Below are 20082 nucleotides of genomic sequence, written 5' to 3' on the forward strand. Positions count from 1 at the left end.
CACCATAGACAACCATGGAGTTTGTCATTATGGCACTGAAAGGCAGATTTTGACGGGGATTTTGTTGCAGGTCTTTAATTCATGTTCAGAATTGATCAAAGGGCCGATGTAAATGACTAAATTACTACCAGTATAACAGCCCTGACTTATGGTGTGTGATGTAGAAAAAAAACATTCCTGATTACTACAGGTTGGGTCTTGCCTGCTGCAGTCCTCTCTCTCTCTCTCTTCTTCCCCTGCCACTCTCTCAGTTCTTTCTTGTTCTCTCAGAGACAATACCAAGTCAAACTGACACCACAACACAGAGAAACTTCTGCCACTAGACAAGTAAGAATATTCCTTTCATAAACACTATTATATAGACACCATATATACAAAAGTATGTGGACACCCCTTCAAATGAGTGGATTCGGCTATTTCAGCCACACCCGTTGCTGTCTGTGTATAGAATAGAGCGCACATCCATTCAATCTCCATAGACAAACATTGTCAGTATAATGGCCTTACTGAAGAGCTCAGTGACTTTCAACGTGCCACCGTCAAAGGATGCCACCTTTCCAACAAGACAGTTTGTCCATTTTCTGCCCTGCTAGAGCTGCCCAGGTCAACCGTAGGTACTGTTATTGTGAAGGGGAAACGTCTAGGAGCAGCAACGGCTCAGCCGTCGTGGTAGACCACACAATCTCACAGAACGGGACCGCAGAGTGCTGAAGAGCACACTTGTCTGTCCTCGGTTGCAACACTCACTAGCGAGTTCCAAACTTCCTCTGGAAGCAATGTCAGCACAAGAACTGTTCGTCGGGAGCTTCATGAAATGGGTTTCCATGGTTGAGCAGCTGCACACAAGCCTAAGATCACCATGCGCAATGCCACGCGTCGGCTGGAGTGGTGTAAAGCTCTCCGCCATTGGACTCTGTAGTTGTGTAAGCTCGTTCTCTGGAGTGTTGAATCACGCTTCACCGTCTGGCAGTCCGACAGAAGAATCTGGGTTTGGCGGATGCTAAGTTATAGCAGCAAAGGAGGGTCCAACTCCATATTTATTTAAATAAATCAATTGTATTTATAAAGCCCTTTTTACACCAGCCGATGTCACAAAGTGCTGTACAGAAACCGAGCCTAAAACCCCAAACAGAAATCAATGCAGATGTAGAAGCACTGCGGCTAGGAAAAACTCCCTAGAAATGCAGGAACCTAGGAGGAAACCTAGAACCTGGCTGTATCGGGTGGCGGTTATAACAGAACTTGGCCAAGATGTTCAAATGTTCATAGATAATATGATTATAATGAGATATAGGCCTAGATGAGCCTGGCCCTTGGTCACCCCCCCCCCCCCCCCCCCCCCCTCCCACACACATTGCCAAAGTGTTGAAATAATCATAGATGACCAGCAGGATCAGATAATAATAATCACGTGGTCGTAGAGTGGGCAACAGATCAGCACCTCAGGAGTCATATTAATGCCCATGATTTTGGAATGAGATGTTTGATGAGCAGGTGTCCACATACTTGGTGTCTGGACTGCTCTGGGCATCTTTACACTGCTCACCACAATAGTGAAGTGACTCGTATACCTGCTCTGCCCCTCATCGACCCTCCTAAACCCCAGAAAGGCCTGTCCTCCTCCCCTCCACCCCCCAGAGAGACCAGTCCTCCTCCCCTCCACCCCCCAGAGAGACCAGTCCTCCTCCCCTCCACCCCCCAGAGAGACCAGTCCTCCTCCCCTCCACCCCCCAGAGTAGGAGTGTTTCTGGACTGGCCAGCTGGCAGTCTGTCCCTCTATGAGATCTACTCTGACACAATGACTCCCTTGTACACATTCCAGACCACATTCACTGAGCCCCTCTACCCAGGGTTTAGGGTTTGGAATGAGGGCTCTTCAGTGTCCCTGAGCCAGGTAGAGTAGTCTCCTTTGTCCTGGAGGAACACCTGGGTCTCCATGGAAACACAGTCACACTCCTGTTCTAACCCAACCATGTGACATGATGGGGTGTTGTTGACAGTGATCATGACTTCAGATATGGACATTGTAACAGATAAATGTTGTTGACTGTGATCATGACATCAGATATGGACATTGTAACAGATACATGTTGTTGACTGTGATCATGACTTCAGATATGGACACTAACAGATAAATGTTGTTGACTGTGATCATGACATCAGATATGGACATTGTAACAGATAAATGTTGTTGACTGTGATCATGACTTCAGATATGGACATTGTAACAGATAAATGTTGTTGACTGTAATCATGACTTCAGATATAGACATTGTAACAGATAAATGTTGTTGACTGTGATCATTACAACAGATATGGACATTGTAACAGATACATGTTGTTGACTGTGATCATGACTTCAGATATGGACACTAACAGATAAATGTTGTTGACAGTGATCATGACATCAGATATGGACATTGTAACAGATAAATGTTGTTGACTGTGATCATTACATCAGATATGGACATTGTAACAGATACATGTTGTTGACTGTGATCATGACTTCAGATATGGACACTAACAGATAAATGTTGTTGACAGTGATCATGACATCAGATATGGACATTGTAACAGATACATGTTGTTGACTGTGATCATGGCATCAGATATGGACACTAACAGATAAATGTTGTTGACAGTGATCATGACTTCAGATATGGACACTAACAGATAAATGTTGTTGACTGTGATCATGACTTCAGATATGGACATTGTAACAGATAAATGTTGTTGACTGTGATCATGACTTCAGATATGGACACTAACAGATAAATGTTGTTGACAGTGATCATGACTTCAGATATGGACACTAACAGATAAATGTTGTTGACTGTGATCATGACATCAGATATGGACATTGTAACAGATAAATGTTGTTGACTGTGATCATGACATCAGATATAGACATTGTAACAGATACATGTTGTTGACTGTGATCATGACATCAGATATGGACACTAACAGATAAATGTTGTTGACTGTGATCATGACTTCAGATATGGACACTAACAGATAAATGTTGTTGACAGTGATCATGACTTCAGATATGGACACTAACAGATAAATGTTGTTGACAGTGATCATGACTTCAGATATGGACACTAACAGATAAATGTTGTTGACTGTGATCATGACTTCAGATATGGACATTGTAACAGATAAATGTTGTTGACTGTGATCATGACTTCAGATATGGACACTAACAGATAAATGTTGTTGACAGTGATCATGACTTCAGATATGGACACTAACAGATAAATGTTGTTGACTGTGATCATGACTTCAGATATGGACATTGTAACAGATACATGTTGTTGACTGTGATCATGACTTCAGATATGGACACTAACAGATAAATGTTGTTGACTGTGATCATGACATCAGATATGGACATTGTAACAGATAAATGTTGTTGACTGTGATCATGACATCAGATATGGACATTGTAACAGATAAATGTTGTTGACTGTGATCATGACATCAGATATGGACATTGTAACAGATACATGTTGTTGACAGTGATCATGACTTCAGATATGGACATTGTAACAGATAAATGTTGTTGACTGTGATCATGACTTCAGATATAGACATTGTAACAGATACATGTTGTTGACAGTGATCATGACTTCAGATATGGACACTAACAGATAAATGTTGTTGACAGTGATCATGACATCAGATATGGACATTGTAACAGATACATGTTGTTGACTGTGATCATGGCATCAGATATGGACACTAACAGATAAATGTTGTTGACTGTGATCATGACTTCAGATATGGACACTAACAGATACATGTTGTTGACAGTGATCATGACTTCAGATATGGACACTAACAGATAAATGTTGTTGACTGTGATCATGACTTCAGATATGGACATTGTAACAGATAAATGTTGTTGACTGTGATCATGACTTCAGATATGGACACTAACAGATAAATGTTGTTGACAGTGATCATGACTTCAGATATGGACACTAACAGATAAATGTTGTTGACTGTGATCATGACTTCAGATATGGACACTAACAGATAAATGTTGTTGACTGTGATCATGGCATCAGATATGGACACTAACAGATAAATGTTGTTGACTGTGATCATGACTTCAGATATGGACACTAACAGATACATGTTGTTGACAGTGATCATGACTTCAGATATGGACACTAACAGATAAATGTTGTTGACTGTGATCATGACTTCAGATATGGACATTGTAACAGATAAATGTTGTTGACTGTGATCATGACTTCAGATATGGACACTAACAGATAAATGTTGTTGACAGTGATCATGACTTCAGATATGGACACTAACAGATAAATGTTGTTGACTGTGATCATGACTTCAGATATGGACACTAACAGATAAATGTTGTTGACTGTGATCATGACTTCAGATATGGACATTGTAACAGATACATGTTGTTGACTGTGATCATGACATCAGATATGGACATTGTAACAGATAAATGTTGTTGACTGTGATCATGGGTGGTTCGAGCCATGAATGCTGATTGGTTGAAAGCCATGGTATTTCAGACCGTATATCACGGGTATGGCAAAACATGTATTTTTACTGCTCTAATTACGTTGGTAATCAGCTTATAATAGCAATAAGGCACCTTGGGGTTTGTGATATTTGGCCAACATACCACGGCTAAGGACTGTATCCAGGCACTCCGCACTGCGTCGTGCTTAAGAACAGCCCTTGGCCGTGGTATATTGGTCATATACCACACCTCCTCTGGCCTTATTGCTTAAATAGTTCACCTACTTTCAGTTTATGTGACAAAACAAGCAAGTATAGTGCAGAGAATCAGTGTACCATCTAAACCGCTGTGAAATACATGATCCATAACCAGAAATACTGTTTATTTAGCTGTTTAAAGCTGCTGTACAAAACCCAAAGTAAAAGACGCGCAAACTAAACTCTAAGAACGGGAAGCATAGAAATAGTGCACATAGATCAGATCTACCGCGTCTTAAGACTTGCTTTCGATGAGAACGACAGATCTATACCTCACATTTCTATATGAATTTGGTCAGGTCGCCCCCGAAAATGTGACATACTGCAGCTGTAGAACGACAGATCTATATGTAACGGCTGTCGTAGGTGGAAGAAGGTGAGGACCAAGGTGCAGCGTGGTACGTGTTCACGCTTTTAATAAAGGAACTGAACACTGATAAACAAAACGCAGAGAACTACCGAAACAGTTCTGTCTGGCGCAGACACAAAAACAGAACGAAAACACCCACAACCGAAACAGTTCTGTCTGGTGCAGACACAAAAACAGAAAGCAAACACCCACAACCGAAACAGTTCTGTCTGGCGCCGACACAAAAACAGAAAGCAAACACCCACAACCAAAATGGGGGAAAAACAGGCTACCTAAGTATGATTCTCAATCAGAGACAACGAACGACACCTGCCTCTGATTGAGAACCATACTAGGCCAAACACATAGAAATATAACATAGAAAAAAAGAACATAGACTACCCACCCCAACTCACGCCCTGACCAACCTAACACGAAGACATAAAAAAGGAACTAAGGTCAGAACGTGACATGTAACTCACATTTCTATATGAGTTTGGTCCGGTCGCCCCCAAAAAGTTACATACTGCAGAAACAAAACTTAAGATAGTGAAAAACAAAACTCTGCACATAGAACAGATCTACCGCGTCTTAGACTTGCTTTCGGTGAGAACGACAGATCTATAACTCACATTTCTATATGAATTTAGTCCGGTCGCCCCCAAAATGTGACATACTGCAGCTGTAATGATTATAGTCTTGTGACTGTTTTCTGTTCTGTGCTGTAGGCCAACCTGGTCTCAGAGCAGGTCATATTATTCTGTAAGTAAATCCAAGACTTTCCATGTTACGTTTGGTGTGGTTACATAATACAGATCGTTATTTTAAGAGAAAAAACGAAAGGAGGGTAATTGGTCAGGATTCCTGATTATATTCCTGTACCTGTTCTTCCTGTTCTGTTCTGTTAGAGGGTTGTACCGGAAAAGGCCTTTACCTTTGTATAGGAGACATTATGTTGCTAAATCAGTGATTGACTTTATATCAATGCTGTATATCAATGCTGTATATCAATGCTTTATATCAATGCTGTATATCAATGCTGTATATCAATGCTGTATATCAATGCTGTATATCAATGCTTTATATCAATGCTGTATATCAATGCTGTATATCAATGCTTTATATCAATGCTGTATATCAATGCTGTATATCAATGCTGTATATCAATGCTGTATATCAATGCTTTATATCAATGCTTTATATCAATGCTGTATATCAATGCTTTATATCAATGCTTTATATCAATGCTGTATATCAATGCTGTATAACAATGCTGTATATCAATGCTGTATAACAATGCTGTATATCAATGCTTTATATCAATGCTGTATATCAATGCTGTATATCAATGCTTTATATCAATGCTTTATATCAATGCTGTATATCAATGCTGTATATCAATGCTTTATATCAATGCTTTATATCAATGCTGTATATCAATGCTGTATATCAATGCTGTATATCAATGCTGTATATCAATGCTGTATAACAATGCTGTATATCAATGCTGTATATCAATGCTTTATATCAATGCTGTATATCAATGCTGTATATCAATGCTGTATAACGATACTGTATAGTAAGCTACTGTATCAATAGATCTAGTTATTCACATATTTTTGTGATTGAACAAGCATTTCGCTGCGCTCGCAATAACATCTGCTAACCATGTGTCTGTGACCAATAAAATGTGATTTGCTTTGCATCTTGCTCTAAACACAACACTCCTGTTTATGTCTGATTATCTCAAGACAAGTAAAGCTTTGACACGAACTGGTGTGTGTTTCACCTAATTCAGCTCTTTCAGATCAGTGTAGTTGAATTAAGGTCAAATTAAAGGAGACTGAGAGGATGCAAAGGCGAGAAAGACACTTTAAACTTTTGAAAGGGTATTTGATTGACACACTTTGCGGCCAATAGCAGGACATTGCCGGGTCCACGGAGGCGTGTCTAACGCCCATTTTTCTCAACACACGAAAACCAATCATACAGTAGGCTCCTCCTATACGTTGACAGACACTGTGATGACCAATGAGAAGAGGTGTAAGTGTATGACAGGCGGAGCCACGGTCTGGAGCAGAGTCTGCGTGTCGCCTGACCGGATGATGACTGACTGAAGTTTTATCACTGTAGTTTTCTATTCCGTGTTTTCTATTCATTTAAATAGCGCGTCACTGTAGCCCTGTTATTTAGAATCTAGTTACGGAGCCTAACCCAAATCTGACAACAATCACGTTTTAACAGTCGACTTGACTTTTACGCTTTTTTTCCGTGAAAGGAAACTCCAGTTCGCAAGTGAGAGAGCGCAAAGATCCGACCCATCTCTCTCTCTCTCCCTGTCTCTCCGAGAATCCTGAGTTGAGTCCGCCGGAGAGAAGAGCAGCAGCCATGGGGAACCGGGGTATGGAAGACCTTATTCCCCTCATCAACAAGCTCCAGGACGCCTTCAGCTGCATCGGCCAGAGCTGCAACCTGGACCTGCCGCAAATCGCCGTGGTCGGAGGGCAGAGCGCCGGGAAAAGCTCTGTTCTGGAAAATTTCGTTGGAAGGTGAGTAGTAATGGTTAGCTCTGGTCCTTGGCGTTACTACGCGTTCATACATTTATGAGTGAAAGAGGGAACGCGCACTAACGCTCTGGACCAGAGCTGGGTAACGGGTTGAGTATAGAAATACTATACACATAGAAAGTCAATCTATATAAAGTGAAGGGTTGGATGCATGCTGGCGGAGCTTTGGGGCTTTTTACATAAAGTTTGTAGTGCAAGTTATATGCTATATATACCGTCCCTTGCATGGCGTAAAAGTAGCCAACGAAGCAACATCGGGTCTACGAGTTGTCACGTCTTTTTTCCGGTTCTGATGAGCGGGTTTATTCACGAATAACCTTTACGCACTTTGCGCAACTAGCTGTCAAAATAAAGGGATAAAGGCGTGGGGGGAGAGATAGTGGGGGTTTGAGAAAGGGGGGAGGAGACTGAAAGAGAGTCTCTCTCTCTCTATCTCTCACACACACCCACACACACACACACACACACACACACACACAGCAATCAGCTCATAGACCTACAGTATGTCTGTCTGTTATATTGACTCTATCCTATCGAACTTTAACATGGATCCTGTGTGTGTGTGTGTGTGTGTGTGTGTGCGCACATGCGTGTGTTCTTGTGTGTATGTTTCTGTTTGTGTGCCAGTGTGTGTGTGTGTGTGTGTGTGTGTGTGTGTGTGTGTGTGTGTGTGTGTGTCAGTGTGTGTGTGTGTAGACTGGTGTTGTAGTTTATAACCTAACATTATATAATATTCAATAGATTGGTCTGTATAATTTGGTCTGTGTCGTGTGTTAGCTTCATCGAGAGGTAGAGAGAGACGTCCCAAATTGAACCTTATTCACCACATAGTGTATTACTTATGAAGGGAATAGGGTCCATAGTGCACTACTTTACTTATAAAGGGAATAGGGCCCATAGTGTAGTACTTAGTGCACTATAAAGGGAATAGGGTCCATAGTGTATTACTTAGTGCACTATAAAGGGAATAGGGTCCATAGTGTATTACTTAGTGCACTATAAAGGGAATAGGGTCCATAGTGTATTACTTAGTGCACTATAAAGGGAATAGGGCCCATAGTGTATTACTTAGTGCACTATAAAGGGAATAGGGTCCATAGTGTGGTACTTAGTGCACTATAAAGGGAATAGGGTCCATAGTGTAATACTTAGTGCACTATAAAGGGAATAGGGTCCATAGTGTATTACTTAGTGCACTATAAAGGGAATAGGGTCCATAGTGTGGTACTTAGTGCACTATAAAGGGAATAGGGTCCATAGTGTATTACTTAGTGCACTATAAAGGGAATAGGGCCCATAGTGTATTACTTAGTGCACTATAAAGGGAATAGGGTCCATAGTGTGGTACTTAGTGCACTATAAAGGGAATAGGGTCCATAGTGTATTACTTAGTGCACTATAAAGGGAATAGGGCCCATAGTGTATTACTTAGTGCACTATAAAGGGAATAGGGTCCATAGTGTATTACTTAGTGCACTATAAAGGGAATAGGGCCCATAGTGTATTACTTAGTGCACTATAAAGGGAATAGGGTCCATAGTGTGGTACTTAGTGCACTATAAAGGGAATAGGGTCCATAGTGTAATACTTAGTGCACTATAAAGGGAATAGGGTCCATAGTGTATTACTTAGTGCACTATAAAGGGAATAGGGTCCATAGTGTGGTACTTAGTGCACTATAAAGGGAATAGGGTCCATAGTGTATTACTTAGTGCACTATAAAGGGAATAGGGCCCATAGTGTATTACTTAGTGCACTATAAAGGGAATAGGGTCCATAGTGTATTACTTAGTGCACTATAAAGGGAATAGGGCCCATAGTGTATTACTTAGTGCACTATAAAGGGAATAGGGTCCATAGTGTAGTACTTAGTGCACTATAAAGGGAATAGGGCCCATAGTGTAGTACTTAGTGCACTATAAAGGGAATAGGGTCCATAGTGTATTACTTAGTGCACTATAAAGGGAATAGGGTCCATAGTGTTTTACTTAGTGCACTATAAAGGGAATAGGGTCCATAGTGTTTTACTTAGTGCACTATAAAGGGAATAGGGTCCGTAGTCTATTATTTTGTATTAAAGATAACACATTTTCTGTCCCTCTCATGCCCCATCCATATTTACAGACTCCTGCGTGTTAGCCTGTATGTGTGTGTGTGTGTGTGTGTGTGTGTGTGTGTGTGTCTCAGAGAGATAGACAGTAGGGGCATTGATGGGGTGGCTGGGTGGTGAGGTCATTATTGATGTCATAAGCTGTGATGTCATATGTCATCTCTGGTGGACAGTGGTGTGTGTGTGTGTGTGTGTGTGGTGGCTGCAGTAAGTCTAGGGGTCAACCCTATGTAGTAGTGCACTACACCCTATTTGCCCTAGTCAATAGTAGTGCACTACATAGGGAATAGGGTTCCATTTGGGTTCCATTTGGTGATCACTTCCTTCCTTCCTGTCTGCTTGGTCAGGGCTAAACAGTTAGGAAGAAGTGATGTGTGTGTGTGTGTGTGTGTGCCTACATAAAGCCAACAAATAAAAACATTGTCAACTATGTAAAGACAGCCTACATAAAGCCAACAAATAAAAACATTGTCAACGATGTAAAGACAGCCTACATAAAGCCAACAAATAAAAACATTGTCAACTATGTAAAGACAGCCTACATAAAGCCAACAAATAAAAACATTGTCAACTATGTAAAGATAGCCTACATAAAGCCAACAAATAAAAACATTGTCAACGATGTAAAGATAGCCTACATAAAGCCAACAAATAAAAACATTGTCAACTATGTAAAGACAGCCTACATAAAGCCAACAAATAAAAACATTGCAGCCTGCAGGGAGAAAATCTCCTGATAAAATGTTTCATATTGAATACGTTAACCGAAATGACCGTAACCAAAGTAACAAACATTGTAGATTAGAAATGATAGCAATTAACAGTAAATGTACTCCTGGTGATATATATATATATAATGGGGAATTGATAGACACTAACAATCAGATGCAAATTCACACAATGAAGTTATGAAACAATGTGCCCAAATTGGCAGGAGAGAGCGCATTCTGCAGAGAGAAGTACATTGTACATCTGGGCGCTGCATGGTCTGACTTCTGCATTGGGCCTTGCAGCATTTACAGTGATACGGCCTCAGGAGAAGTCAGGGCCTCAGGAGAAGTCAGGGCCTCAGGAGAAGTCAGGGCCTCAGGAGAAGTCAGGGCCTCAGGAGAAGTCAGGGCCTCAGGAGAAGTCAGGGCCTCAGGAGAAGTCAGGGCATTTATGCTTCTTGCGCTTCGCAGAGCAGTGCAGAGTTGTTGTCAAGGAAGTGTGTTTGTGTTTTCTACCGGATGTAATCTCCCCCACCTACCATTTTTTTTAAAATAGTTTTATTTTATTTCACCTTTATTTATTTATTTTATTTTTATTTAGGGAGGCCAGTTGAGAACACCTTTATTTAACCAGGTAGGCTAGTTGAGAACACCTTTATTTAACCAGGGAGGCTAGTTGAGAACACCTTTATTTAACCAGGTAGGCTAGTTGAGAACACCTTTATTTAACCAGGTAGGCTAGTTGAGAACACCTTTATTTAACCAGGGAGGCTAGTTGAGAACACCTTTATTTAACCAGGTAGGCTAGTTGAGAACACCTTTATTTAACCAGATTGGCCAGTTGAGAACACCTTTATTTAACCAGATTGGCCAGTTGAGAACACCTTTATTTAACCAGGGAGGCTAGTTGAGAACACCTTTATTTAACCAGGTAGGCTAGTTGAGAACACCTTTATTTAACCAGGGAGGCTAGTTGAGAACACCTTTATTTAACCAGGGAGGCTAGTTGAGAACACCTTTATTTAACCAGGTAGGCTAGTTGAGAACACCTTTATTTAACCAGATTGGCCAGTTGAGAACACCTTTATTTAACCAGATTGGCCAGTTGAGAACACCTTTATTTAACCAGGGAGGCTAGTTGAGAACACCTTTATTTAACCAGGTAGGCTAGTTGAGAACACCTTTATTTAACCAGGTAGGCTAGTTGAGAACACCTTTATTTAACCAGGTAGGCTAGATGAGAACACCTTTATTTAACCAGGTAGACTAGTTGAGAACACCTTTATTTAACCAGATTGGCTAGTTGAGAACACCTTTATTTAACCAGATTGGCTAGTTGAGAACACCTTTATTTAACCAGGTAGGCTAGTTGAGAACACCTTTATTTAACCAGATTGGCCAGTTGAGAACACCTTTATTTAACCAGGGAGGCTAGTTGAGAACACCTTTATTTAACCAGGTAGGCTAGTTGAGAACACCTTTATTTAACCAGGTAGGCTAGTTGAGAACACCTTTATTTAACCAGGTAGGCTAGATGAGAACACCTTTATTTAACCAGGTAGACTAGTTGAGAACACCTTTATTTAACCAGGTAGGCTAGTTGAGAACACCTTTATTTAACCAGGTAGGCTAGTTGAGAACACCTTTATTTAACCAGGTAGGCTAGTTGAGAACACCTTTATTTAACCAGGTAGGCTAGTTGAGAACACCTTTATTTAACCAGGTAGGCTAGTTGAGAACACCTTTATTTAACCAGGTAGGCTAGTTGAGAACACCTTTATTTAACCAGGTAGGCTAGTTGAGAACACCTTTATTTAACCAGGTAGGCTAGTTGAGAACACCTTTATTTAACCAGGTAGGCTAGTTGAGAACACCTTTATTTAACCAGGTAGGCTAGTTGAGAACACCTTTATTTTACCAGGAAGGCTAGTTGAGAACACCTTTATTTAACCAGGTAGGCTAGTTGAGAACACCTTTATTTAACCAGGGAGGCTAGTTGAGAACACCTTTATTTAACCAGGTAGGCTAGTTGAGAACACCTTTATTTAACCAGGTAGGCTAGTTGAGAACACCTTTATTTAACCAGGTAGGCTAGTTGAGAACACCTTTATTTAACCAGGTAGGCTAGTTGAGAACACCTTTATTTAACCAGGGAGGCTAGTTGAGAACACCTTTATTTAACCAGGTAGGCTAGTTGAGAACACCTTTATTTAACCAGGGAGGCTAGTTGAGAACACCTTTATTTAACCAGGGAGGCTAGTTGAGAACACCTTTATTTAACCAGGTAGGCTAGTTGAGAACACCTTTATTTAACCAGGTAGGCCAGTTGAGAACACCTTTATTTAACCAGGTAGGCTAGTTGAGAACACCTTTATTTAACCAGGTAGGCTAGTTGAGAACACCTTTATTTAACCAGGTAGGCTAGTTGAGAACACCTTTATTTAACCAGGTAGGCCAGTTGAGAACACCTTTATTTAACCAGGTAGGCTAGTTGAGAACACCTTTATTTAACCAGGTAGGCTAGTTGAGAACACCTTTATTTAACCAGGTAGGCCAGTTGAGAACACCTTTATTTAACCAGGTAGGCTAGTTGAGAACACCTTTATTTAACCAGGTAGGCCAGTTGAGAACACCTTTATTTAACCAGGGAGGCTAGTTGAGAACACCTTTATTTAACCAGGGAGGCTAGTTGAGAACACCTTTATTTAACCAGGTAGGCTAGTTGAGAACACCTTTATTTAACCAGGGAGGCTAGTTGAGAACACCTTTATTTAACCAGGTAGGCTAGTTGAGAACACCTTTATTTAACCAGGTAGGCTAGTTGAGAACACCTTTATTTAACCAGGTAGGCTAGTTGAGAACACCTTTATTTAACCAGGTAGGCTAGTTGAGAACACCTTTATTTAACCAGGTAGGCTAGTTGAGAACACCTTTATTTAACCAGGTAGACTAGTTGAGAACACCTTTATTTAACCAGGTAGGCTAGTTGAGAACACCTTTATTTAACCAGGTAGGCTAGTTGAGAACACCTTTATTTAACCAGGTAGGCTAGTTGAGAACACCTTTATTTAACCAGGTAGACTAGTTGAGAACACCTTTATTTAACCAGATTGGCTAGTTGAGAACACCTTTATTTAACCAGATTGGCTAGTTGAGAACACCTTTATTTAACCAGGTAGGCTAGTTGAGAACACCTTTATTTAACCAGATTGGCCAGTTGAGAACACCTTTATTTAACCAGGGAGGCTAGTTGAGAACACCTTTATTTAACCAGGTAGGCTAGTTGAGAACACCTTTATTTAACCAGGTAGGCTAGTTGAGAACACCTTTATTTTACCAGGAAGGCTAGTTGAGAACACCTTTATTTAACCAGGTAGGCTAGTTGAGAACACCTTTATTTAACCAGGTAGGCTAGTTGAGAACACCTTTATTTTACCAGGAAGGCTAGTTGAGAACACCTTTATTTAACCAGGTAGGCTAGTTGAGAACACCTTTATTTAACCAGGGAGGCTAGTTGAGAACACCTTTATTTAACCAGGTAGGCTAGTTGAGAACACCTTTATTTAACCAGGTAGGCTAGTTGAGAACACCTTTATTTAACCAGGTAGGCTAGTTGAGAACACCTTTATTTAACCAGGTAGGCTAGTTGAGAACACCTTTATTTAACCAGGGAGGCTAGTTGAGAACACCTTTATTTAACCAGGTAGGCTAGTTGAGAACACCTTTATTTAACCAGGGAGGCTAGTTGAGAACACCTTTATTTAACCAGGTAGGCTAGTTGAGAACACCTTTATTTAACCAGGTAGGCTAGTTGAGAACACCTTTATTTAACCAGGTAGGCCAGTTGAGAACACCTTTATTTAACCAGGTAGGCTAGTTGAGAACACCTTTATTTAACCAGGTAGGCTAGTTGAGAACACCTTTATTTAACCAGGTAGGCTAGTTGAGAACACCTTTATTTAACCAGGTAGGCCAGTTGAGAACACCTTTATTTAACCAGGTAGGCTAGTTGAGAACACCTTTATTTAACCAGGTAGGCTAGTTGAGAACACCTTTATTTAACCAGGTAGGCCAGTTGAGAACACCTTTATTTAACCAGGTAGGCTAGTTGAGAACACCTTTATTTAACCAGGTAGGCCAGTTGAGAACACCTTTATTTAACCAGGGAGGCTAGTTGAGAACACCTTTATTTAACCAGGGAGGCTAGTTGAGAACACCTTTATTTAACCAGGTAGGCTAGTTGAGAACACCTTTATTTAACCAGGGAGGCTAGTTGAGAACACCTTTATTTAACCAGGTAGGCTAGTTGAGAACACCTTTATTTAACCAGGTAGGCTAGTTGAGAACACCTTTATTTAACCAGGTAGGCTAGTTGAGAACACCTTTATTTAACCAGGTAGGCTAGTTGAGAACACCTTTATTTAACCAGGTAGGCTAGTTGAGAACACCTTTATTTAACCAGGTAGACTAGTTGAGAACACCTTTATTTAACCAGGTAGGCTAGTTGAGAACACCTTTATTTAACCAGGTAGGCTAGTTGAGAACACCTTTATTTAACCAGGTAGGCTAGTTGAGAACACCTTTATTTAACCAGGTAGGCTAGTTGAGAACACCTTTATTTAACCAGGTAGGCTAGTTGAGAACACCTTTATTTAACCAGGTAGGCTAGTTGAGAACACCTTTATTTAACCAGGTAGGCTAGTTGAGAACACCTTTATTTAACCAGGTAGGCTAGTTGAGAACACCTTTATTTAACCAGGGAGGCTAGTTGAGAACACCTTTATTTAACCAGGTAGGCTAGTTGAGAACACCTTTATTTAACCAGGGAGGCTAGTTGAGAACACCTTTATTTAACCAGGTAGGCTAGTTGAGAACACCTTTATTTAACCAGGTAGGCTAGTTGAGAACACCTTTATTTAACCAGGGAGGCTAGTTGAGAACACCTTTATTTAACCAGGGAGGCTAGTTGAGAACACCTTTATTTAACCAGATTGGCTAGTTGAGAACACCTTTATTTAACCAGGGAGGCTAGTTGAGAACACCTTTATTTAACCAGGGAGGCTAGTTGAGAACACCTTTATTTAACCAGGGAGGCTAGTTGAGAACACCTTTATTTAACCAGGGAGGCCAGTTGAGAACACCTTTATTTAACCAGGTAGGCTAGTTGAGAACACCTTTATTTAACCAGGGAGGCTAGTTGAGAACACCTTTATTTAACCAGATTGGCTAGTTGAGAACACCTTTATTTAACCAGGGAGGCTAGTTGAGAACACCTTTATTTAACCAGGGAGGCTAGTTGAGAACACCTTTATTTAACCAGGGAGGCTAGTTGAGAACACCTTTATTTAACCAGATTGGCCAGTTGAGAACACCTTTATTTAACCAGGGAGGCTAGTTGAGAACACCTTTATTTAACCAGGGAGGCTAGTTGAGAACACCTTTATTTAACCAGGTAGGCTAGTTGAGAACACCTTTATTTAACCAGGGAGGCTAGTTGAGAACACCTTTATTTAACCAGATTGGCTAGTTGAGAACACCTTTATTTAACCAGGGAGGCTAGTTGAGAACACCTTTATTTAACCAGGGAGGCTAGTTGAGAACACCTTTATTTAACCAGGGAGGCTAGTTGAGAACACCTTTATTTAACCAGATTGGCCAGTTGAGAACACCTTTATTTAACCAGGGAGGCTAGTTGAGAACACCTTTATTTAACCAGGGAGGCTAGTTGAGAACACCTTTATTTAACCAGGGAGGCTAGTTGAGAACACCTTTATTTAACCAGGGAGGCTAGTTGAGAACACCTTTATTTAACCAGATTGGCCAGTTGAGAACACCTTTATTTAACCAGGTAGGCTAGTTGAGAACACCTTTATTTAACCAGGTAGGCTAGTTGAGAACACCTTTATTTAACCAGATTGGCTAGTTGAGAACACCTTTATTTAACCAGGGAGGCTAGTTGAGAACACCTTTATTTAACCAGGTAGGCTAGTTGAGAACACCTTTATTTAACCAGGTAGGCTAGTTGAGAACACCTTTATTTAACCAGATTGGCTAGTTGAGTACAAGTTCTCATTTACAACTGCGACCTGGCCAAGATAAAGCAAAGCAGTGTGACACAGACAACAACACAGAGTTACACATGGAATAAACAAACATACAGACAACAACACAGAGTTACACATGGATTAAAACAAACATAAGGTCAATGATACAGTAGAACAACAAGTATATATACAGTGTGTGCAAATGAGGTGAGATTAGGGAGGTAAAGGCAATAAAATAGACCATAGTGGCGAGGTAATTACGATGTAGAAATTAAACACTGGAGCGATAGATGTGCAGAAGATGAATGTGCAAGTAGAGATACTGGGGTGCAAAGGAGCAAAATTAATAAATGAATACAGTATGGGGATGGGGTAGTTGGATGGGCTATTTACAGATGGGCTATGTACAGGTGCAATGCTCTGTGAGCTAACCAATCATGTCAATGTAGAGCTGTACAGAGCCCTCTGCATTGGTACAACATTTGGGAGGCGCTTGGCGTTGCGGTAGGGAGTGCCGTTGGGCCTCTGCATTGGTACAACATTTGGGAGGGGCATGGCGATGTGGTAGGGAGTGCCTTTGGGCCTCTGCATTGGTTCAACATTTGGGAGGGGCATGGCGATGTGGTAGGGAGTGCCGTTGGGCCTCTGCTTGCCTCTGGAGGCTCTGCAATTGGGTCACACCATCCATATGGAGCCTCTGACCATATCTTCAGATCAAGTATAAATAGGCTTTTAGTCTCAGCCTCCATAATGGATTAGTGCCCTGAGATGGGCGCAAATATATATGTATTTGTTACTGCTCGACTCAAACAATCTTGGTCAACCAACAGCCTGACGACCAAACAATCGACCAGTCAACTAATTGGGGTCAGCCCTAATGTACTGTATGTGTGTGTGTGTGCAATAGTGGTTGGTTGGGAGAAACTTGACTGTCCGTATTCCCCTCCCCCTTACTGTCCTGGATCTAACACACACACACACACACACACACACACACACAGATGCTTTCAGGGTCCTGGGTTGATGCAAAGACGTTGACCTGGAAATTATTTGATTTCCATCGTATATCCCCCTCTCGTTCTCTCCCTGTATCTCTCTCTCGCGCTCTCTCTCTTTTCTCTCACTGTTTTTCCATCTCTCTCTCTTTCCCTCTCTCTCAATTCATTGTCATTTAGCTTTGTTGTCATGACGTATTGATGATAGTGCCAAAGCACAATGTTACATTAGAAAAACACTCTTAGGACAAAAGGGTTCTTCGGCTGTCCCCGTAGGAAACCCCTTTTTGGTTCTAGGGAGACCCTTTTTAGAAAGGGCCCTACATGGAACCCAAAAGGGTTCTTCGGCTGTCCCCGTAGGAAACCCCTTTTTGGTTCTAGGGAGACCCTTTTTAGAAAGGGCCCTACATGGAACCCAAAAAGGTTCTACCTGGAACGAAAAAGGATCTATCTGGAACCAAAAAAGGTTCTTCAAAGGGTTCTCTGGGGACAGCTGAATAACCCTTTTAGGTTCTAGAGGTCTTTTTTTTCTTCTAAGAGTGTAATGAACAATTATTAATAATGAACAGGTTATGGAGTGGTCTCCCTGTGTGTGTGTGTGTGTGTGTGTGTGTGTGTGTGTGTGTGTGTGTGTGTGTGTGTGTGTGTGTGTGTGTGTGTGTGTGTGTTAAATGATCTGTGTCTTTCTTCAAGGGACTTTCTACCCCGGGGCTCTGGTATCGTGACCCGAAGACCTCTCGTCCTTCAACTGGTCAACAACCAAGCAGGTGGATATGCACACACACTCACGCACCTACGCACGCACGTATGAGGGAGAAATGTAGAAAACTGATCTCACCATAGAATGACTTAGAACTCTAGAATTAGAATGGACCCTGTCTAAAAATCACCTTAGAACTCTAGAATGGACCCTGTCTAAAAATTACCTTAGAACTCTAGAATGGACCCTGTCTAAAAATCACCTTAGAACTCTAGAATGGACACTTGTCTAAAAATTACCTTAGAACTCTAGAATGGACCCTGTCTAAAAATCACCTTAGAACTCTAGAATGGACCCTGTCTAAAAATCACCTTAGAACTCTAGAATGGACCCTGTCTAAAAATCACCTTAGAACTCTAGAATGGACCCTGTCTAAAAATCACCTTAGAACTCTAGAATGGACCCTGTCTAAAAATCACCTTAGAACTCTAGAATGGACCCTGTCTAAAAATCACCTTAGAACTCTAGAATGGACCCTGTCTAAAAATCACCTTAGAACTCTAGAATGGACCCTGTCTAAAAATCACCTTAGAACTCTAGAATGGACCCTGTCTAAAAATCACCTTAAAACTCTAGAATGGACCCTGTCTAAAAATCACAAGGTCTGTCAAGTTGGTTGTTGATCATCGCTAGACAACCATTTTCAAGTCTTGCCATAGATTTTCAAGTTGATTTAAGTCAAAACTGTAAATAGGCCAGGCAGGAACATTTAATGTTGTCTTGGTAAGCAACTCCAGTGTATATTTGGCCTTGTGATTTAGGTTATTGTCCTGCTGAAAGGTGAATTTGTCTCCCAGTGTCTGTTGGAAAGTAGTTTGAACCAGGTTCTGTGCTTAGCTCTATTCGGTTTATTTTTATCCTAAAAAAACTTATTGCAAACAGGATGCATGATTTTTAATATTTGTATTTTGTACACTGTCATTTAGGTTAGTATTGTGGAGTAACTACAATGTTGTCTATCCATCCTCCGTTTTCTCCCATCACAGCCAATAAACTCTGTCATTTAGGTTAGTATTGTGGAGTAACTACAATGTTGTCTATCCATCCTCAGTTTTCTCCCATCACAGCCAATAAACTCTGTAACTGTTTTAAAGTCACCATTGGCCTCATGGTGAAAACCCTGAGCGGTTTCCTTCCTCTCCGGCAACTGAGTTAGGAAGGACGCCTGTATATTTGTAGTGACTGGGTGTATTGATACACCATCCAAAGTGTAATTAATAACTTCACCATAACATTCTCAAAGGGATATTCAATGTTTGCTTCTTTTTGTTGTCCCATCTACCAATATGTGCTCTTCTTTGCAAGGCATTGGAAAACCTTCCTGGTCTTTGTGGTTGAATCTGTGTTTGAAATTCACTGCTCGACTGAGGGACCTTACAGATAATTATATGTGTGGTACAGAGACGAGGTAGTCATTCAAAAAGTATGTTAAACACTATTATTGCACACAGAGTGAGTCCATACATCTTATTATGTGAAATGTTAAGCACATGTTTACTCCTGAACGTATTTAGATTCGCCATAACACAGGGGTGGATTACTTATTGACTCAAGACATTTCAGCTTTTCATTTTTAATGAATTAGTCAAAAAATTTAAAAACATAACTCAAATTTGGCATGATGGGGTATGGTGTGTAGGCCAGTAACACAATCTGAATTTAATCAATCATGACATGCTTCGTTTTTGTGGTGACTTACAGATGTTTTCTCTCTCCCTCTAACCTCTTCCCTCCCTCTCTCTCTCCCTCTCTCTATCCCTCTCTCTGCCTCTCTCTCTCCCTCTCT

General features: G+C 40.9%; 1 protein-coding gene across 1 annotated transcript in view; it reads left to right on the forward strand.

The window, feature by feature from the left end:
* Window positions 1–7229: 7229 nt before the first annotated feature.
* Window positions 7230–20082, forward strand: part of LOC139424204 (dynamin-2-like) — a 56105-nt gene continuing 43252 nt past the window's right edge. The window contains exons 1-2 of the mRNA XM_071175883.1: window positions 7230–7659; window positions 18230–18303. Of these exons, the coding sequence (XP_071031984.1) occupies window positions 7499–7659; window positions 18230–18303 (235 nt within the window). The 5' untranslated portion in view covers window positions 7230–7498. The remainder of the gene's footprint in view (window positions 7660–18229; window positions 18304–20082) is intronic.

This window comes from Oncorhynchus clarkii, chromosome 13, assembly GCF_045791955.1.
Source record: "Oncorhynchus clarkii lewisi isolate Uvic-CL-2024 chromosome 13, UVic_Ocla_1.0, whole genome shotgun sequence".
NCBI lineage: Eukaryota > Metazoa > Chordata > Actinopteri > Salmoniformes > Salmonidae > Oncorhynchus > Oncorhynchus clarkii.